General features: G+C 36.0%; 1 protein-coding gene across 5 annotated transcripts in view; it reads left to right on the top strand.

Annotated features, from left to right (window-relative positions):
• The window catches only part of LOC664242 (hypothetical protein), a 49,603-nt gene extending 27,097 nt beyond the window's left edge, over nt 1-22,506 (top strand). For 3 of the 5 annotated variants that reach the window (XM_008197664.3, XM_064355445.1, XM_064355446.1), the window contains 7 exons: nt 63-1,315; nt 2,898-3,146; nt 10,784-10,995; nt 11,174-11,239; nt 15,671-15,762; nt 15,817-16,012; nt 20,363-22,506. In XM_008197664.3, the coding sequence (XP_008195886.1) occupies nt 63-1,315; nt 2,898-3,146; nt 10,784-10,995; nt 11,174-11,239; nt 15,671-15,762; nt 15,817-16,012; nt 20,363-20,715 (2,421 nt within the window). In that variant the 3' untranslated portion in view covers nt 20,716-22,506. The remainder of the gene's footprint in view (nt 1-62; nt 1,316-2,897; nt 3,147-10,783; nt 10,996-11,173; nt 11,240-15,670; nt 15,763-15,816; nt 16,013-20,362) is intronic. The other 2 variants (XM_015982150.2, XM_008197665.3) reach the window with 2 other exon arrangements.
• Nucleotides 22,507-22,946: the final 440 nt, after the last annotated feature.

Here is a 22,946-nt window from a genome sequence, read left to right as displayed (position 1 = left end):
TTATTATAACGTCTTTGTAAATTTTTATTGACAAAATAGTAAAATTATTTAATTGTACACAGCCTGTCCCAAAGGTGATAGTCATGGGCTCAAGTACTGCTTCCGAAACCACCATCAATACCAGCACAGACAGCTCTAATACCATCGTAACAACAGTAACAGCAACTGACGGGGACGTGACGGAGGACAGCTTAGACCATCCTGAAGCGGTTGATTATTTCAATTCAGAAAACGCAGATGGCAACAAAATCCTCCAACCAGTTCCACTATCACCCAAAACACCAATCACCGCAAAACAACAAACACCTCCAACTGCTAAACAGGAAACCCGATTCAATTTCGATGTTGAAACACCCAAAGCTGTTCTATCAAAAGAAGAGAACAAGTTCGTGTTCGAATCGCAAGAACCCAGCAACCCTCAGGAGAAAACTGTCGAGAAACTGATGGAAGAGCAGATTGAGGCTCTGAAAATGGAAGCCCGTCGCAGAAACAGCTACAAACAAGCGGCGCAAAACGACTTTGAAAAAATGTCAGTGGACCCGCCCGCAGAAAAGCCCCACCCGAAGGACTTCAGAAGGAGCTACCGCGCGGCTCAAAACGACATGGAGAAGATGATGGTGGACAAGACGAGTCCGAAGGAGCACAGGCGAAGTGTGCGGAAACGGCTGGACGTGGAGGGCAAAGAGAAGCCCGAGAGGACCTCCCCGAAGCGGCGCGCCGAGCGGACCTTGAACTCCTCGCCGGAGACCAACGACGACTCCCCCAAGCCCAAACACCGGCACAAAAAGGCCAGCAGACGCCACCACTCGCCCAACAAGCCGCGAGAGAAGTTCAGCTACGACGAGAAGCACATTGCCAAGTATCGGGAAAAGGCTCGGATGACCCCGCCTTTGCCAGACCTCCGCGTAGACTTCTTCAACGAAACGGTGGATGCTTGCCAAGTGGATTCGTTGCATGTTTCCGGCGAAAAGCGCGGCAGCGTGTGTCTCAACAAATGTTTACGAGAAGTGGGGGCTCAGCTAGAAGCATCTGCCACATCACCTATAAATGTTACTACTAATCCTTTGGAAAATTCAGTACACTTTGGTGGCCGAAAAGCTCCGCAAGCCACTATCGTCGTTCAGCAGCCGTCACTCAGCTTGGATCACTCGAATGTCTCGACGATCCTGCTGAAGAACGGAAGTGAATTCGTGTCGAACGTAGAAAGTGTCGGGAATAAGTTGAGTTTCAAGAGACAGAAGGAAGAAAACATGAAGCAGCTACTGGACGTGGCTAACAATTTAACGCTAGAAGAAATCCACGATTTTGAGATGAGGTAATAGCTTTCGTGCTAGCTCGGGTTAACTAGACCAAGATATTTAATAACGCGTAATTTATTAAAATTGCATGCTTGTTTTTTCGTTTCTTGCATTCACACGTTTTGAAATAGCTTTCGCTTGGTAAAAATAGTCCTAATGTTGATATCAAAAGTTCTATTTTTGTTTCGCGTTGTAGTGTTATTTTTAGATAAATTACACTAATTTTAACCAGCACAATAATTTTAAATGACCTAATTTATAACAGTATGTAATAAATGTACTAAACAAACAAGACACAGATTTACGGCAATAACAATTTATTATTTACGTTCACCAAATGAAACGAATTTTGGACAATAAACTACAAAAGCAACGTTTATCGGGAATAAAAAGCCAATAGATCTCAAAGCGAATAGAAGGATCATTTCAAGGATATATTTTAAACATTCATGACTAAAATTACCGGAGCTTGATATAACTCGCCTAAAGACAACAAGCATAAAACTCTGGAAAAATAATCAGCGATATGAAAGAAATTTTCATTGGCAAATCTAAAAATTTCCACTCCTGTAAACAAAACTAAAACCACTTTTTAGATGATTTGAATGTCAAATAAATATTTATAACGAAAGGACTACTAAAGACTGTAAAATATGCACGAAGAAGCAAGGTTTGAAATGTTCCCGTAAATATTTGAAATTTTAGTGCAAAATTTGGAATGACATTGAATATTAATGTAAATATGCCAATTACTCTTTCATAGTTTCATTGTATTTATTGATCTTGCTAAAAAGTTGTCTATGAATTCTAAGCAAGTTGTTTGTTGAGTGAGTAAAGTAGAGATATTTATAATCTACGATTAGTCAATCAGTTATTTATACACAAAATGTTTGATCTAATTTTTGTGTGTGTGTCTAGGGGTTCCATAAATTCACACCTTTTTCGTCTTTGGTCGTGGATTTTAATAGTGCTTGAAGTTGCCTTTTTGCGGCGCACATATTGGCTTGATTCACGGACTTAAAAAATTGTTTTCGTTTATCTATACGGTGCCTCATAAAACGGGCATAAAGCAGAATTGCGGAAAATAATGGTGAAAAAAGCTCAGTTTTTTAAACAGAATCCGGGCGTATAAAAAAGTACTGAAAAAGCGATTATTCATAAAGCTCTGTCGAATGACTTTCTTTCAAATTTCGCCGGAGTCAAGTTTATAGAAATTATCATCTTTGTTCTAACTTCATTGTTTGAAATCACCGGTTTGCATACTAATGAGACAAAAATAGACATTTAATACCGTATTTTATGGCCACGATTAACCTGAAAAGCCCGTAACAAAATTCGATGAAGCCGAAATCATTAAGCTTAAAACTTAGAAATTGTGCCGAGTTAATGGTCTCATAGATAAGAAACAGGAACTTTAATAAAGCGTTGCAGCGGGTTATTCAGCGGAGAGTAGCTTTTTTCGGATCGATTTCAGACGTGCCTTATCGTTCAGAAAAATGAATTATCCAAAGTTTGGGAGCAGCCGGCTGTGTTAATTATGTGTGCAATGAACTAATGGTTCACCATTAAGTCCGGTACCATTTAATCTCAATTCCGCAGGTACGGGAGCCCTCACCACAATCGATCTCAATCTGTAAAGACTCCAGGCCGGTCTTCTGGTAGACCGAATTATCTCTGTTTGCCACAGCAAAGGTCTCGAGTGGCGTCGATGCCCAACACGGGCGTTGAAGAGGAGTATTATCGCCTACGACACTTCTCGATCACTGGAAAAGGCGTCGTCAATAGGGGCGACAGTCTGAAAAGCCGCAGATCTAGGTCCAACAATTCGGTCGCTTCCAGCAATTCGAGGTAGGACACGCATAAAACTTGCCCGTTTAATCCTTTAAGATGCAAACTGGGCACAAACTCGAGCAAAGTTCTAATTAAAAGCGTGTAAGAGCCTGTTTTCAACTAGTAAATTATTCAATAATTACATCGAAGCGCTTGCTCATAACATAAGAAAATTGCACTTTTTGCAGCTCAAGTTATTAAAGCTTTAAATGATCGGCGAATTGTTGGAACAGTAAGCAAAGTTCACTACCTTCAATTTTAATATTTTGTTAGAGAATTTAATAACTTCATGGCATATCAACCTACTAATAAAGTTTCAAATTTGCTCTTTCGCTATAATCAGTTTCTTGGAAAAATGGTAAAGATTAAGAAGTCCTTGCAACTTTCACTTACGTACACTTTTTTTGTTTAAAGTTTATTTGAAGAATTTTAGTATTTACTTGCACAGTCATTTGCTTTATACTTACAAACTTTATATTGGGTCAATTTTTAGGTTTCATAAAATAAAACGATGTTTACTTTCTTATATGTATTTTTTTAATTTTTTGATCGGATTTTTAACCAATTATTAACTTTATAGTAAGTTATGGTTTTTAACAATCTTTAAATAAACAATAATTATTTTGATTCCATATTTCCCTCAAATCTAAAAAAAATAATTAAACAAATAAATTCTCATTGTAACATTGACACAAATTATAAAAACTGTAGTACCCTGTACATTTTTCCTGTAGAATAGTAAAAAGGAAGATTTATTGTCATTTCACGGAAAGAGTTAAAAAGGACAATGCATTTGCTAACATTTCTTCTTGTGAAAAATTCTGTGACTATAAATAAAATAAAATTTCTGTTGATATCCGACTGTCCAAACCTTTAGAATTTGTTTGCAGTTGTAACAGCGGAAATATTTTATTTGTGACTTGAGAATAGTAAACGTATCTAATTCTTCCTGATGGACGACGAAAATCGTTCGAAATTTGCTTTTAATGTCGGTGGAAAATTAAGGTTGAATCAGATACCATCTGCACTGCGAAATAACCACTCCACCCTTGGCAAGAAATAAACTTGTAACATAAACTCCAGCAATCTCTCAACCCTCTTCGTTTATGCATCGATTACAAGCCCAATTTACGCAAATGTAAGAAAAATGATCCAAGTAAATGGACGATTAATTCTTTAAGGCGGCAGTTTTAAGCCTGCAATTACTCATAACTGCATGCGAACAAATAAAGTTGGAAGTTTCACAAATGCGCTTAAATGACAATATTTATTCATAATTTATCGATCGGCACGTATTTATAGAACGCACAAACCTAGGCTCTGCTCAAATACACACATATTTATAGGCAAAGTGTATGATAAAGTGGCAGAGTAAACCGCTTTGGGCGTTTTCACATACTGCAGACAGATCGATAGAATGTCTACTCTATTTCTCTTGGGCCCTTTTACCGGAAAATTTCACCACAATTATGCTAAATTGGCACGAAGCACTCATCACCGATCCGCCCACAATCGAAAATTTATGAACCGGAAATTATAACAAATAAAACAGCCTATCTGTTTTTTCAACAAAATGAGAGGTTTGTTGACACAAATTTTAATATAACTCGGGAAGAGGAAGTTAGGTCAAATATCAAAGGATTGTTTTGACAAATCATAAGAAGCAAATTTTTCCGAATAGATGTGTCTTCACGAATAACAATAAGCGGAATTTATTTCGAGCAATTCGTGTAGAAATGCAACTAGCCGAGGGTATAGCTGCATTCTTCGTAAAAGTAAATCATTTTGAAAGGTTTATGTAGAAAGCTTAAACTTTCATCAAGAACTTTCTCGAGACCTGCAGCTACTGGCTTACTGAAGCGGTTGTAACTGAAAAAATGAAGCTTTAAAATTTAACAAGCGAAAATAAGAACTTTGTAGGGCAAGTTGCTACAATTTATAAGCGATAAAAAAACGTTTAATTAGAAAGGCAGTCGGAATTATTTATTTCGCATTAATGCTCTAGATTATAAAGTAAACACTTGAAACTGGAGAATGTATGAATTGGCTTGTAGCATAGACCAAGTTGTGCATTTGGTTATTTGGGTGCAGTTCAAACGCTTGTAACTTTGTGCTAAACAGATAATTTAATATTAACCGAGTTAATTACATAGTCCGGAAGTTCTCAATATTTACTTGGCTGTAATTCAAAAACTGTCACTTGTGTATAAGTGAGGTCTGTCACTTTATTTTTACACAGGTGGAAAACACTTGTTTGTTTACACCTATTCTAATTTAGACTTTTTGAAAAAACATCTTTATTTTTTGAGAAAATAGGAAATAAACGAGTTTGGCAATTAGGAGGAAATATTTTATCAAAACTCCCCAAGCGAACCGAAAATTAATTTCGCGTCCATAATTAAGAAAGAAAATACAGAATAAAGGACAATTTGAAATTCAAAAAATTCCGCCTCTATAATTAAAGATTGTCCCAAAAGACTACAACAGGCAATGTCCTGGAAATGGAATTAGAATGTCGTGATATTTTGCCGGTGATAAAATTGTTTTGCGGGCTTTTAGACGCCTGTGAGACTTTTTTCTCAGTTTCAACTTTCGTGAAAAATATATGAAATTTCAATAAAATACGATCTCGAAGTTCACTTATCGCCCGTGAACTAATTTATTGCCGAAGTTCAGAAGTTGTCCGTAAAAGCTTCGCTTTAAAAGCTATACTTCACAGAAGATTCAATTAGTGTTGAAGTGACACAATTCAAATAGTGCCCATAAAGAACTGTTTTTGATAAAGCCGGAGCTGTATATTCTCTGGGGTTATTAAATTTTCTGAAACATTTTTTGCGAAAATATCAGACGGGATAATGACGAGGCGAGTTTATTCACCGGAGCTTTTTAAATTGGAGTGCAAACTTGTGCAAATGTCACCTGATTTAACCTATGCCGCTAAATAGGTCAACATCAATGGATTATTGTCTTTGCGAAGTGCTGATATTTTAGCTAAGAATCGATATTAACCTGTCATCTATCGTGCGAGTTAATAATAGTCACGGCCATTGGCAAGAGATGACAAGTGGGGTAGAAACCCCACCTCAAAGAGACTGAAAACCCACAACACCTAAACATAATGCCAGACCTGGTTGTGATTTATTAAAGCTTAGTCATCAGACCCACGGATTTTGACTGACGGAAAGGATTAATGCGGAAGTCGTCAAGAGTGTCACTCTCGCTTGATCTCTTCCTTCAATTTTAATTTAACATCACAAGTCAAAAATAATGGCGATTTTACTGGTTTTCCCGTAACAGAAAACCGAGAATTTTGAGTAAACAACTCAAATATTAATAACTTGCACGAATGTAAACCGTTGCATGTCGTGAAAATACAATCGTCCCTTCAAACACATTAGCTTAAACAATGACGGAACACGAATTGCCAGCAATTGATTTTTTGTAAAATATTAAAAACAGTTCAGTAGAACTTGTTACGGAAAGCACTTTATTAAGGCCAAATTCGTACACAATTACAATGTTTTCGAAATAAGGAACTTTCTCCTGAAGGGAATTTTAATATGCATGTTTTATTGAAGGTCTGTACAGAGCAGCGTCATTAAAGTGAGTTTGAGAAGGCAATAAATAATATTTTTTCGTGATTAAAGACAATGTCTGGCAACAAAGTCTTTGTGAGGATAAAGTAGAATTTTCCTGCGGAAATTCTACCTCTTTCTCGGCTCGGAACAATTTCATCATGATTTTTTCTCATTCAGTGCCTTTTCATTTCCGTCCTCTACCAATTTTTGATCGTTCCGTTGACATTATATTGCTTTTTCACGTGTACATAATTCGATATTATTTACAAGTTCCCAACTTGCTCTGATTATGGTATTATGGGAAATGCTGCTAGCAAACAAATTTCAGGAGTAGCTATTAGTTGCGGGGTTTTTACGCTCTCGTTAAATGCTCATTGAGACATGATGACGAGTGGGCACAAATTTTAACCGATACTAAGATCGAAATAACGTCAGAACAAGCCGCTCTGAACGTCATTCGAACACCCTCGAACTTTCAGTTCACCGATTCGATGCTGTTGCGTCACAGACAGGAACGTTTCCGCCACTACAACCCCGGGTGGGTGTTTCCTGATTTGCTAAAGCTACTTTTTCCTAAAATAGGGGCAATATTATCACGACACTTAGGGTTGATAGCCGCCGCTGTCACGGAGAAAACGCATTGCTTGCAGAACTCCTCTCGAGATTGTATATTGATTAAATCGGACAAAGCAATCTGTATCGAATATCTGATGTATTCCGCGGATAGAAGCCCCAAGCAGAGCCATCAAAAACCGATGAAAAAACATTAGGGCGTGCTGAGAAAGTCGCAAAATAAACTACAAACCGATACTCGAAAAATCGCGCTCAGGACACATTTTTTCAAGAGGCGACGCCTGAAACTGAAGTCTCAAAAAAATTGTTGACACAATTTTCAAATAAATTCTGGAACTTTTTTCATAAATCTACTATTCATTAGCTTTCATATTTTGGCATTTGGACTACTTTAAGTTGTGGTAAAAACCAGTCCTCGGAACACAACTGCAATGCGGTTTACAAAGTTTGTTCGAAGATGCACACGTATTGTTCACTTCAAAGTTCTAAGTTTCAGCATGCAAGTGCTCGTGTAATTTCCGGACGCGAACCTTCCTATGCATCCATTCACAAATATTGATATTATTTCAACTTGGTAAACTTAGATCTTTGATTAAATTGTCGTAGTGAAAAATTCGGTTTAATGTATCTTATTTGATCAATGATTTGACACGTTCATTTTAAAATAACTAGTAAAAATTAAAGTTTGTAGTTAGGAAAATTAAAATTCTGTTTCAACCCGATATTTAAGAACCCAACATTCGCACATTATAAAAAACTCAAGCTTGAGTATTATTTGCAATATTCACGAGCTTTTATACGCAGGACAAACGGAATGAATTTTTTCCTTATGGTTTTATGGAAATACAAAGTACTCCGGGGAAAGTGCACTGAAATATATCAGTAATTAAGTTTTATTTCTAAAAGGTGCCTACCTCAGAGCGTTTGCAATAAAATCGTTCGCTTTAAAGTGACTTTAATTTTGTTGGAAATGTGGTAAAACTGCAAGTTAGCAACATATTCCTGGAGCCAATTAAGAAAATGTGTTTTTGCGCTTAAATTTGAGTGTGGACAAAATTATAGCGGTTTAAATCGAGCATTTCTGGAATTATGGCATAAAAATACGATTTTTCTATTTGTTCTTTAAATGAAATAAAAATTGGAGAGTGCTTGAAATTTTGTATTTATTAATTCCAGGTTCAACTAGAAATTTTATGCATATCACATTTCGAATTGTTTGCTCTCGTTTGTTATTTCCAGCCATTATTTATTGCACTAGCTAGCACTTCGTGTTATGTTAAAATATTTACAAATCCCATTTAAAAATTAATAACTTTTATGTAGGTAGCGTAATTGTGTCGGACACAAAGTGATATTTTTTGTTGAAGCTACAAAGTATTACCATATCGTGCACTCCCTTTTGATCAGAAACTTTGGCATAAAGCTCACAAACCAACGCTGTATTATTTCAGTCGTAAACATTTTAAACTTGAAGTTGAAATATGTTTGAAAAACCGAGTGCATTTCCCCGTTTTCCAGCATTGTAGCTTTACAGTCCTTTTCTTTCCCATGTCGTGTCTACCACAGAAAGTAAAACGTTTATGTAAACAAGGAAATTTATACCCGCACTAACATCGTTATCATACTTTGTAGCAGTTTGTGAATCATTAACTAATTCAGTAAAATTATGTACCCTCGCCATGAATTAATTAGCCTTCGTGTAATTCGGCGTGCGATGTTTTGATAAGTGCCGATTTATCGAAACCGAAACGTTATTTTACGCTTTTTATGTGCGCTAAACGGAATGTGAACACGCGAGAGTTCAGGAAAATAGGAAAACTGCCACATACAGGACAATAAACTTTAGACAATAAGGGTTCCATTCGGTGAAGGGTCTTGTCTGAAAAATATCAGATTAATTGAGTTGCTCGTCGTAATGTGGGAGCCATTGATCCGAATTCTGGATGCGTTGTTGCTGTTCACGTTAATTTAACTGTGAAGGGTAATGCACTGAATTACAGATGACGTTAATGAGGATTATTTGATTCTATACATGGTATTATTGTCGCAAATTCTGTCCGGTGTGATTAATTATGCGAGATATTAAATATTTTGTCATTTATTACACCCCAACGATAATATGACACGGGAATTTTGCGCAGAGCGTGCGGTTTGAGTTAATTTAAAATTAGTCGTTTAGATAATTTCGCTATTGAAGCTGCAATAAACGCTGATGTTGCTAGAAACTGCCAGGAATGTTGATAACTAATTTCAGACTGACCGATGCAGAATATTGTGAGTTCAGAGTGTTCAATTTGAGCCGGATCTTTTTATTTCCAGATATTGCAAAGTTTGAAATTTGCTTTAAAATATTGGCACATGCTATAAGTAAGTATATTGGTGTATTTTTTGTGCTTTGAAATCCACCAGACAGGCATAGACTTGAATTGGTGGGTTTCAACTGAGACGTCCCTACTCGGATATTTTTTTTTATCAATAAGTAGTCAGTTAGAACAATAAGAAGCTGCTTTAGAAAAAAATGAGTTATGGGTACAGAAAGCAGCTTTTGTGCAAACTTAAAGCTATGTTAAGCTTAATTGCAAAATCAATTTAGTTAAAACCATAGAAATTGTGTTGGAGAGCAAGGGAAAATTGGCACAAATATTTAATTACAAGTATTTCCACAATAATTAATATGATATTGCTTTGCCTAGTATTAGTAGGTAGCTAATTTAACTTATTTCATTTAAACGATGCAATATTGTTCCAAAAGCTTTATTTTTTTATTTTAGAATTTTGTGAAATATCCTTAGAAATAATCAGATCTTAATTTAACATATGATAAGACGTAAGTAGGGTGGAATATTAGATAAAAAAATACACGTCAAAAACTTGATATAACAGAAATTTTAATATACTTGTTGCAAGATCTATTTACTTTCTAACTTGAGACGAGTTTTTTAATGATATGAGAATTAAGGGACGGAAAGTTTAATACATTTGTGGCAATGTAACAATAAAGTTTCATTTGAAATAATTGGGTTTCAGTGTGTACTTGTAAGTGATAAACGTGGGCGGCCGTAATTATCCATTTACTAAATAAATGCATTTGTAGAAGTGAAAAATTTCCGAGCTCGGTAATGAAGGCAATGATGCATTTAGTTAAATTGCTTCTCTTTGTACAATTGTTATTTATATCGATTTAGTTTGAAAGACAGCGTTAATAAAGGCAACGTCTGCGTCATTGTATTAAGTTTTCAGTGTCAAACCTGAAACCCCTGAAATGAGCACCTAAATTACGTTGTATTTCTGGCTCGTCAAAGAAATTCATAAAAACGAGAATAAGTGCCCCATAAAATAGCGCATTACACACTGTTTTATTATTATAGATCTTTAGAGTTTATTATCGGGGAGTGAAGCGAATAGCGCCACTATCGCAGCTAATTCCCTTCGTTACCCTTAACAAGAGCTCTTTTGTCGGTAATTCTCTTTCAATTAATCTAGCGATAATTTTTAACTTTTCAGCACAGAGCAGCTTCCGGGGGCGGTGTCGACGGCGGGATCGGCACGTACGTCCGCTTCCTGCAGCCTGGCGTCCTCGCGGGAGTCGTCCACCAGCGCCCCCGGCCCCACCCCGTACAAGGTCCTGATGCTGGGGGGCCCAGCCGTGGGCAAATCCTCCCTAGTCTCCCAGTTTATGACTTCCGAGTACCTCCACGCTTATGACACTAGCATAGGTGAGAATCGAGCGAAATTAGGTCACATTTCACACCCCCACATTTTTGTAACTCGAGTTGAACAAATTCGCGTGTAACAAGGTGTAGGAAACCGTTCCACCCCCTTTGTAGAACTAGTAGCGAGAACCGAGGATTCGGTTTCAGCAAAGGGCTAACTGAGTTGTGTTTTAATTATCAGATAGCGAAAACTGCGGCGGGATTAGTCTAAGGATCGAATTCGTTTCTGGTGAGGTAGACAAACAGGGTAGGTACTAAAAACCTCTGTCATGCTAATTCCCTCAAGTGCCTTCAGATTGTGCCCACAGTTCTCTTTAAATCGGGTCGGAAACGATCAGCAGAGGCGTGCTCGGGGACTGATTTGATTTGGCATCTTAAATTCATGACATCGTTAGTGTTTCGAAAAATCCACTGTTTGATCGAGTGGAGACCTCAATTCGGCCGCGTTTGTGGAACGCTCGCACTAAAACTAATTTAAAGTCAATTTTAACATTCTTGTCAGACAATAGTTGATTTTGGACGCTAGAGTTAATTAAAAATCGCAAGAAAATAGAATGGAAATTTGAACCAAATTCAAAGTCATTAACAAACTTGTTAAAACATCCGCAAAGTGCCTCTCTACCTATTTGTGTTCTACTTAAATCTGATCACTTTTAAAATTGCACACACAGTTAACAATCATAACAATAATTAACGTCTTTATGCCAAAAATACTTTTTTATAATTTACGGAAAAAACATTACGATTCATTATTTTACAAAGTGAAAGTTGGAATAAAAATATATTACATAAGACAAGTTCAAAGAAAGTTATAATAAAGCACTTGAATTTAATGAGTTCGAGTAAATATTGCAATATTTAACTTGCATTTAACTTTTGCAAATGTTATGCAAAGATAAGTTTCTGTATGGTTGATTTTACCTTTGTTTAATTTACCGTTATTTGCTCCAAGTTGTTGCTGACTTACCACAAATGATTATTATAATTGTAAATATGCAATTAGTTGTTTAGTAATTCGTAAATACATATTTTTAATGAGCCTACACCAGACTACTAAGTTATGTTGTTGGTATTTATTTTTTCTGACAGTACCTTAATTTAAGGGAATGGGAGAAAGGTATATTTTCAACACATCTCTCCTTGACTAAACTACTTCATAATTAAATAATCAGTAGTAAAATGTTAGTTAACTTTCTGCGACAAGTTTTGGCGTTAAATTTATTCAGGGGTCTGTTAAACGCCTTTGTCAAAAATGAAATTAAATAAAATGTTCTTTGCAGATGTGCGGTTTATTTGGCCCGTAGTAACTTGTTAAAATCAAAATTCATATGAAAATTGCACATAAAAAGCTTTTGAAACGGGAACAGCTTTTACCGACATGAATTTATTAGAACTTTGGCAAATTCACATAGAATGAAAATTGGACCACTTATTCTGGAGCGGTAACAACGAGATGGATCATTATATTTAGTTTGCAGGGTCAAGCCTCCAGCCAGGGGACTGAAAGAGTGCAAAAATTTCCATCATCAATAAAAAGCGAGTCGATGCGTTATTGGAGAAGTAATCAAAGTGTCATTTTTAAAATTAGTTTGAAAATCCCTTGTATAATGCAAGCGGGCATTAAGCTCGTTATATTTAAATTCGCATTATTTTCAAAAGCCATTAACCCGCAGTCTCCGTTCATGATGGTCAACGTTTCAAATGAAATAATTATTGAACGAACGGAGAGATGATTGGCCAAATTAAATTTTGCATGCATGGTAGGCTTTTGTGCGCACTGAAAAAATGGGGACAAAGAGGCGTGTTAGTCGAGGTGAAAAGAAAATGTGTTCGTTTGATGTCGGGAGGAAGTTGCACCAGTTGTTTCTTTTTCTCTATTTTCTCGAGGAATATGATTATGAGTTTGTTTGCATTTTTAATAGAAACACTCTATTCGAGACAAAGCATGCCAATTTTAAGAATGGGCCCACACCCTTGCATGAAGATTGAGTTTTAATATTAAAATCCATTATCCTCCGCTTAGTTTTATTAGAGATTTCCTTAGATTATAGTAATGTCGGAAGTATCAAGTATTCTTCCCGCATTTGCTGGCATCAGGAAAATTGTCACGTGTCGCTGGAAAAGGGTTCACATTTGCACTTGAGCGTACTTGGGATAAATTGTTAGAAATGCAGTTCAGCAAAATAGCTGTCGAATAAAACCTCAACCAAGAGGATAATAATAATACAATAATGGTCATAAATAAATTGGCCAAAAGCCGGGAACCATCTGCAACATTTTACGACTGTGTTTTAAGAGGTGGATCGTCGAGGAATTTAATTTCGCTCATTTGTGACATTGTTGCCAATTACGCGCTTTCGGAACAGAAGCACGTATTTCATAACAGAACTTTTTCATTTTTTTCGAGCTAATTTCGGAGTGTAAGACAGATGTATGGGGGTTTACTCTCTAGCTCGAGGTGTCTACAGCGTAATAGAACTTTATGTGAATTGAATGGCGCAACAATGCCAGAATCCACAAATCACCTCTTCCATCTTCTGAGGAAAAATATCATCGGGGTGTTATTTTCAGGGAACGTTTCATAAACGCAGAGTTAAAACGCTGGTTTCTATATTGTTTATACAGGAAACTCGTATTCACTGTCAAATATTGACCGACCGATTGGCTCCAAATGCGTTAGTCTTGGGGCAAGATTTTTCCGGGCTCCGAACAATCCGGAATCAATTTTTGACTCTCCAGCATGAGCGGTGTTCCAGTTAAGCCCTTTAAACGAATTAATCCATAATACCTCATGTTTCTGGTGTAATTCCACAGGCGATTTGAATTTAGCGGAAGGGATTCCGTAAACGACAAGGGGCCGGTGAACAACTCAATCTAAATAGATTAAATGCTTAGTCCTCCTTGCTTTTTCTGCACTACTCCCAGCAATTAGACCAAAAAGTAGGCTGTCGACGGAACAAATTCCCGTTGATTAAGTGGCCCAGTTTCGTGCAATACTTCGCCCACGAAAACTTAATATGTTTGTGCAAACTTCATAACAGGCCAGGGCGGCCCTTCTTCCTTTATATCAGACATCTGGGATTTATTCACGCCGGGTTATCTCAGATGCTGATCGTGATAAAAAGCGATATAGCAGTGTTGCTTTTCGTGACCATTGTTCCTTGTGAACACGCTACTCCTGAATACTGCCTGTTCGGTAAGCAAGACAATAATTATTGCAGAGTTTCCCACTCCGTGGAGCATAATAGCCAGATGGAATTCACTTCTCTGATGAAAATTGCCCCTACTTTAGGAAACTGCCTTTGGATAAAGAACAGCAATATTTTTTTCTTAAATGAGAAGGGAACGAAACACGCGTACAAGAAAACTCATGGTTGCACAATCGAAACTTCTCTATCGCGCTCTGTATACCTTTGCCAGATTAGTCTAAATAAAGAAAGAGATGGGGAGGCTTTACGAGTATAGATGCTGACTGGAAATTGTATCCTGCGTTCATTACTCGCTGACGCACTAAAACTAATTGTGATAAGGAAATTGCACAAAGGTTGGCGAAACCTCCGGAATTTCTCTATAACAAGTTTCCACTCTCAAAGCTCTTGAATGTTGGGTGGCAACTCCAAATTTTATTTATAAATTAAAAAAAGTAACCGGGTGCAGTCTACCAAATGTTCCTACTTTTGTTATCAACTACCCAGTACATTGTCAAAGATAATAACACTTTCAGTGCATATTTACTTCCGATAAGAAACATCAGTGTTTATGTGCTATTATCGATTTAGTACACAGTACATATAATAAGTAGTGAGCTAGTTATGTTGCTGACAAAATTGATGGTTTCTAATAAAATTACATATTAAAAAATAAAAAATAGTACCAATTATTTAATAATTATATCAAACTTACGATAGTCTAGAGTGTTTCTCTAAATTTTTATGGATACCTATCAAGTCCTTAAACGAGTTTTTGGAAAAACGGAATACATATCAAGAAAAATTCTATCACATACTTACCTACTGTAGAGTCTAGACTTAAGGAGCTAATTATTTACCTAATTTAAATAATTTTATCTATTATATTAAGAAAAAACTTTGTATTACGAAGGTAAGTACTTTAAAAACTCCCTAATTTAATAATTGTAGAACTGTTGTAGAATTGATAATGGTTATGGTATTTCACTTTGCAATATTCATTCACTTGACATAATTGGTTCCGGGATAATCAATCAACAACGAATTTGGGGTGATTAACATATCGAAACTTTACATATTTTATCATCATAGCTGATGACGGTTAACTAAAGAGTAGGAGCACTACAGTGTGTGAATGATAAAATAAAAAAATAAAAAAAAATAATAATAACTATCAAAAATGAGAAAATTATGTTTGTTAAAAAATGAGAAAATTATGTTTGTTGACTGTTGTACGAATAAACTGTAGACACTGTTAAAACCAAATTGTCTAGTAGGTACACCTACGATTTATCTTCACCATTTACCCTACCACCTTGTAAAGCAAGTATTGTTTCTATTACTAGTAGGTAGCTTCTATTGTGCTTGTCCATTTGCTGAAAACTGTGAAACACTCCTATATCTAGGTCCAGCTTATACATATCTTCCTGGAAATCTGCTTCAAAGCTCCCCATGGGCGACTGATTTGACGAATTTTCTGTTTGTTCCAGATGACGAAAGCGGGGAGAAATCCGTGTCCGTTCTGTTGGCCGGCGAGGAATCCGAACTTACTTTTATAGATTTTGCGACAGCTGACTTATCGGTAAGTTTCCACCGAAAAGTCACGTTCCAAGATAATGTTTTTGCAATTTTCCAGCCGGACAGTTGTATAAACAAATACACGGATCCTCACGCATATTGTGTCGTCTATTCGAGTGCCGACCGGTCGAGTCTTGCGTGTGCCGAAAAAATCCTGCAGACCCTGTGGACGCTGGACACCATCAGCACAAAAGCCGTCATTCTCGTCGCGAATAAAGCTGATCTTGTCAGGTCGAAAGTCGTCTCGACTGAAGGTTGGTTTTATTTTATTAAGCTGACGGTTTAATTTCGTAGCAGTTTCTTTTATGTAACATTTCCCAATTCAATTTATTTGATTATGGATTATCACCTATTGTGTTCGGGTTCTTTTATCCGTTGGAAGGTTGTTCTTTTTGCCTTAAATCTGATATAGAAAGCTTTACTGTATTGCTCTTCTCATATGTGGATTTTTTCTTTAGAAATGATTGATAAGCATGCCGAGCGCATTAAGAAAATTGAGTTCACTTTTATAAATACAAATTTGCTTCGCTTCTCCATTGATTGAAGTCGATATTCACAAACGAGACCATTGTCGTCAGTCTTTTCGAATAATTAGGTATGGAAAATAGTTCATCAAATATTAAACGGAAGGATAAAGTTATTCAAATTTCGCAGCTTTGAATAATGCCCTCATAAATAGCGAAATAAAAAGTTAATTCATTTCACAAATATCAATTATACATTGGAGCTTTTGCGCAATTAAAGAAAGACCACGTTTAGTCAACGTTTTTGCGAAATTGAGTTATTCTTTTGTACGTGGATTGCGAGTTTGTGTCACAGAAGAGTTAGTAATCACCTCTTTGTTCTATTGAAGCATACTAAATTCAGCAGAATCCAATCTAGCTTCACTTGGACTACATTAATCCCGGTACTTGTAAGCCGTGTGAAAGTTGGGAAAAAGAGGGCAAGAGGCGTTTGATAATATTGACTTCCTTAATTAATCACGTTGACGCTGTTACAGTTTTTTAACGACTGAACTCATAAAACGCAAATTCTGAATATGACGTGCTAATCGTAGAACAACAAACAATGTCAAGGAAACGTAAATAAAATATGATAATATCTGCGAGCTCCTTCGCATATTACCATTTCTTTGTTGCCTTGCACTTATTACGTACGCTGAATACTATATGCGAGGGATTGCATAAACTTTTTCGACCAGATTGTTTTCCTGCCACTATATTGGTTCTGGCTTGTGACAATAAGCTCCACAGAAATCGATAGAAGAACTCCGAGCGCATAAATTTTGAAAAGCGATTTACTTGCAGTGTAATAACAGTGACCGGAGTTTGTGTTATGATAACGACTGCAATGCGACGAGTCATTCCGTGTTGGAGGAATACATCAGAAGTTTTACAAAACGCCCATTAGAAGGGCATAACACGAATTCAGAGGGAATTATAATTTTTTCATGTGCCATCGTGGGGTCGACACCCTGGTAAAAGCTTCGAGATGCGCAGAGGATATAATGTCAAGTGCCAATTTTAAAGAGCCTAGCCGATGTGATATAGAGCTTTTGAAGCACAATCACTCACTTTTAGATGAGCAAAAAATTATGGAAAAAACGATCACACATTCGACTATCACAATACTAAATTTAAAACAAATTAAAGAAATTTTATTTAACTTTAACAAATAATCCTATCCTGAGATAATTAATAATAAAAAAATAGCAACTGAATGATGCTTGTTAGGAGACAATTTTCGCAATGTTAACTCTGTTAAAGGTCAAATTATGTTATTTTGAGAAAGATTTGCTTTTAATATACCGAACATCATGTAGTAATACTGGCTTGAAAATATTATCTTTTTAACATTTTTCAAAAAAAACTGACTTGTGTCCCAAAAATTTTGATTAAATTTGCTTAAAGATTACCAACAAAGATCGATAAGTGTGTTACCTTGTTTTTTATGTTACCATGTTTTCAGCCAAAAAACCCCAAAAGTGTTCCCCAAAATTTTGCTAGAATAGATTAAAAATCACCTTTTCATTTTCGTTAGATTTATTTTTAAACTAAAAATTCCATATTTGGTGAACTTGTGTCAATATAATGCACAAAAATTGCAATTTTTAACTTTTACAAAAACTCTGTAAAATCAATAATTGGTATTATAGCTTGTAGTGTGTTATGTAAGCATGTGGGATAATATTTTTCGAGAGCTTTGCCATTTATATGCAAATTTGGTGTCATTTATTCGCCTTGTATGTGGAAATTGTCCGCACTGAGAACTGGTTTTTCCTGCACCCTCGACATATTGGCCTATTTGAGCCTGTGCCAGGATGCAAAGCCGGCATAAGGCGCTCTCGACATGATCAAGGAGCGACTTTCGGGTCAACTTGCTAGCGGGCGTTCACCTACAAGGTGTATTAAGCATTTTTCCTCATTCAATAATTCAATTTGCAAATTTCTAAAGCCTGCGGCAACCCAAAACGGGCTGATGAATCGCACCATAAATATAACGTCGACGGGGCGGAAAAGACGCGTGTAAATCATTGATTTATCGCTAGACCAAATAATTAACCCATTTCAGGGTTGCTAGTAATGTCAGAAATTTAATAATGGTGGCAATAAAAATGCAGGTACAAGATATTCGTCTTGATATAGGTAGCAAATCCCCCGGAGGAGTCCGGGAATTTCGGATCGGTCCGGAATCGTCCTGCTTGGGTAACTCGGTATTGTATTTCGATCGGGTTGGCAGCAGTGGAGGGTTTTCAGGATTTCCGACGGTGATTGAGTGACGGTGCGACAGCCACCACGGATATACGAAGGGTAGCGCGTGTAATGGCGCAGCAATTACTCTGCAAACTGGCGGTTGCACTCGAATTTAGGGCTTATTATAACCAGTTTTCAGGAATTTACAAGCAATTACATTTCGAAACGCGATATTGGAAAGTTCGATACGCGAATTTCGCATGCGCTAATTAAACTTTGTGCTTGGATAAATGCAAAAGAGAAAATTTCCGGAATCGAATCGTGCCTCGTATGGGGAGAACTTTAAACGACAAAGTTTACAATGCCTCTGTCTCTTATATCTGCGCGAGGAAAACACATTTAAAAGTTTTTTCGTCTGTGAGCTAAGATTATGTGGCAGCTAATTTATTCGCGGTGTTGTTTTCTTTTTGTTGACACTCTGCGTCTGAATACGGCTTACCCGTAAATCGCGGTAAATCTCCACGGAAAGTTTCATCAAATTTCTGTTTCCTGTGACATTTTCTGTGATTACAAACTGCATTTCTGTCTGAAATTCAATTAAGTTTCTCTTACTCTCCGCCTTAGAGAGTTAAATATTCATACACATAATACACTTGATGCTGCACAAGTACCGTTTATCGAGCATGAAATTTAAGTTCTGTCATGAACTGCACAAGATATAAACAAAACTGAACTGTTATTAAATTTGAGGAAACAACAAGGCGTGGAATTCGAGACATTCGCAAAGCACGGACAGTGTGGGTGTGGGTAGAGAAAAATAATCATATTAAGCCTATTGTTAAATCTATGCAAATTTAGGATTAAGGGACGATCCAGTTCGTTATTTCACGTCACACACGAATGCTTGCGTAGGTCGCGTTTTTAAACTCAGGAGGTTTTAGAGCAGCCGATATGATTAAAGTTTTTTCTCCATTTTATTTTACATGACATTTCACCCACCACACGGAAATCTCGGTCAAAATAATCAGGAATTGATTATCCAGAAGTCCTGTGTAAACTCATTTCAGAAAACTGATACAATTTGTACAAAATCGTTTCACCTGAGATGAAAAATAAATAGCACAAATCGCACACGTTTATTTTTTATTTATATGTTTTTCAGTATTTATTTTCCTGTCTCCTGTCAATTCCAACTACTTGGCTTCCGTTTGAATGCTGCCAATGTTTAGCAATTTAACACTTGAAAAATACAATTTTCTCTTGTCTCTTGGAAAAATTTTAAAAACTATCTGACTGACGAAAAGCATATTTGAAATAGCGTAACAGTTTCTTATTATTTAAAAAAGGTAATAATAATTAAACCTTATCGATTTTGCAAACACTAGGTGTATTTTTTTGCTTATTTTTTCTGATTCTAGCGAAGCCCTGTTTTCTTCTAAGTTAATTTAGCAAGACTTTATAACTTTTGGAGTGACCTTTTTTGTACTAATTTTTTTATGAAATCTTGCTCGTGATTTGCTCCACTTAATTAAAAAGATTGTTGACAATAACTCATAATCGTCTACTGCTGCAAAATACAGTTTCTTGAAAGCGTGCTAATAACAGAAGTTAATTATAAATATAAACAGCTTCATTTTTCTTATTTAATTAATAGCGTATGTTGGTGGTGTTTAATGTATAATTTGACATTTAATAAGCGCAGCTGTAAATTTGATAAATCGTCGAATACTAGCGCATATGACATTCCAATTTGTCAAAGGGGTTTGTTGATCGAAAACGCAATTTTGCAAGTTTGTTGTGTTATGAACTGAAGGCATTTCAATTATTTCGGATATTCAAATTCAAATGCTATTTATCAGTCCAACTGATGATGATGATAATGATTGATCCTATCGTGGAAATGTATTTCAGAGGGAAAATCGATGGCAACAGCTTACGATTGCAAGTACATAGAGACATCTGTAGGCATCAATCACAACGTAGACGAACTGCTGGTAGGAATCCTCACTCAAATCCGGTTAAAATTGGAGAATCCGGAGAGATCAAGGGATCTGTTCCGTAAGAGGAGCTCGTCGAAGAAGAATTTGAATAGGAATAGATCGCCGGTTTCCGCCACGGGAACGCCGACGGGAAGTGCCGCCAATTCGCCGAAGAAGTACAGAGGCTCTCGCACCTCTGCGAGCTTAAAAGTCCGGAATTTGTTAGGGAAAGTTTGGGCGAGGGACAGCAAATCCAAATCTTGTGAAAATTTGCACGTCTTGTAATTCTCTTTTAGTTGAGTCCACGTGCTGAAAGTACAATTCCAATTGTGATTTTTTTCGAGATTAGTTGAGATTAGTTTTAGGTGCACACTTTTTATACATTTTTTGACCATACTTATACCTATTTCTAAGCCATTATTTTATATTTATATTAGGGTAAAATATACTTGTTTTCTAAAATCATACATTTCATTTTAACTGTCTCTTACAACACTAACAATTTCCAAAACATATCGAATCTGAGTTCTGACGCCCGAAACATTTTAGTGGGTCCACGCAAGCAAACACCAAAAATAGTACGGCCAAACTGTGACTTAAAGTCCCGGAGTTTGGAGTAAAAGCTTTATTTTAGTCGTTTGTCCTTGTCAGTTTTTTGATTATTTCCGGAATTAATCAAATTGGGTCCATACTGTAGCAAGTAATTAGGTAGATAGGTGTAAAATATTTGTAGAAAGTGTAAACTATTAAAGTAAAATTTTTGAATTTGTACTTTACTGAGCAAGGTGAAGCTTTAAAATGCGAGAATTTATTAGTTCGTAATGGCAGTTCAGTTTTGTTTAACACAGGGTGTTAAATTAGATGCAACTGAAAGAAATAACGTATACAGTCTGGTCCAAAATATATTCTTAATTGTGACGAGGGTACGGGCGAAACATGACTGAAGTCAGTTCATATCAAACTATAGCCGCTATAATATATCACTGCTACACGACGTGGCATTTGCTCATTTTGGACCGGCCTGTACTTAACAATGTAAATAGAATATTTTTATGGAGTTGGAAATAATGACTCTAAGAAATTTAATAATTATTATGAATGTAAATTCAGTATTAGATGTAATTTTTGTTGCAGCCCATGTATAAAAGTATTTTTGTCTCGACAAATTCGATCATGAAATTTAATGAGAAATATGTAAATTTGGAATAAATTCGATTTATCTTTGATTGTAAAACTTTAACCCTTTGCACACTAAATCACAAACAAATTTGCATGCTAATTATAACTTGGATTGTTTGGTATACATACAAAAATATTTTTGTACATTGATCAAAATTCCATTGTAGATCAGAGAGCTCAATTATTTAAAATCAAAATAAATCTTAGAAAATTTGACCAATTTTATTTGTGCCTTTGTATAGAGGCTTGGTTAGAGGACAAAAGCATTCAAGGACTGAATTTTGAAGAAACAAATTCCATATCCCTCTATATGTTGATTAAATAACGCATTAATATAATCAGTATTCATTATTAAATAGTATATGCAAAAAGTATATATTATACGTGTCTTTTAAATTTTCAAACAGTGTGGTATCTTCCATTTTTAAAAGTATGTCGTTTAAATGTTTAGCAGCTAAGATATCTTTGTTTCTCTTTTAATAAGTGCCAATCTCTCTTTTCCGTTGTTGTATAATTTATTCGGTAAGTGTTGATTTAGTTTAGGTGTTAGCATAATGGAATCCATTATTATAATCCCTGATTGTAATGATTTATTCCATTAGCTTGATTTTCATGTTCGGACAACCGGGTAAAATTACTAGAAAATGTAGATCACGTTTTAATTTTTTCGATTCAAATTTAAATTGCTTTATTTCGTTTCCGACATTTCTTGTTAACAAATTTCAGAAAAATATTTAGTGCGTTAGGGACTTAGTTAAATCGTATTGTATTATTGTAGTCACAGTTATAGAAAGAAACATAATGCACAAGTTGGAATTTTGAAGTTTGTAAATTTATAATCCATTATTTGTATCATGTAATGAAGTTTATATCAATAAAATTTTTGCCGTGTATTTACTTTTGTGGAGTAATTTAATTTCAGGTTGGGGAACATAATCGTAAATCTATTCGCTTTAACAATGGACAATAATAAGCAAATGTACCGTTTGCTAAATTATATTTACAACCAAAAACCAGCGAAGAACATTTACAGCGACTTTTCGTCGAAATTCCATAACTGTCTAGTTTAGTGGCGAAAACTGCAGCAGTGTAAATTATGGGAGACAATTGCACCTACTGACACAAAAAATGAATCCCAAGTTTTTCAATAAAACAAATCAAAGAACCGTTGGCTGTCTCCGAAGAAATTTGTAGAATTCCTGTAGAATTCTTGAACGGCAAGCAATTAACCATCTCCACAACAATTAGTTTTGCTACTTCGCTAATTAGTTTTTGTGAGCATGGAACACCTTACAACGTTCAGTGCCCATTTCCGCATTTATCACAAGTTTGTTGCT

The sequence above is a fragment of the Tribolium castaneum genome, chromosome 3, assembly GCF_031307605.1.
Source record: "Tribolium castaneum strain GA2 chromosome 3, icTriCast1.1, whole genome shotgun sequence".
In the NCBI taxonomy this organism is placed as follows: Eukaryota; Metazoa; Arthropoda; class Insecta; order Coleoptera; family Tenebrionidae; genus Tribolium; species Tribolium castaneum.
The sequence above is the reverse complement of the archived record's forward strand: the minus strand, read 5'-3'. Positions and strand labels throughout refer to the sequence as shown.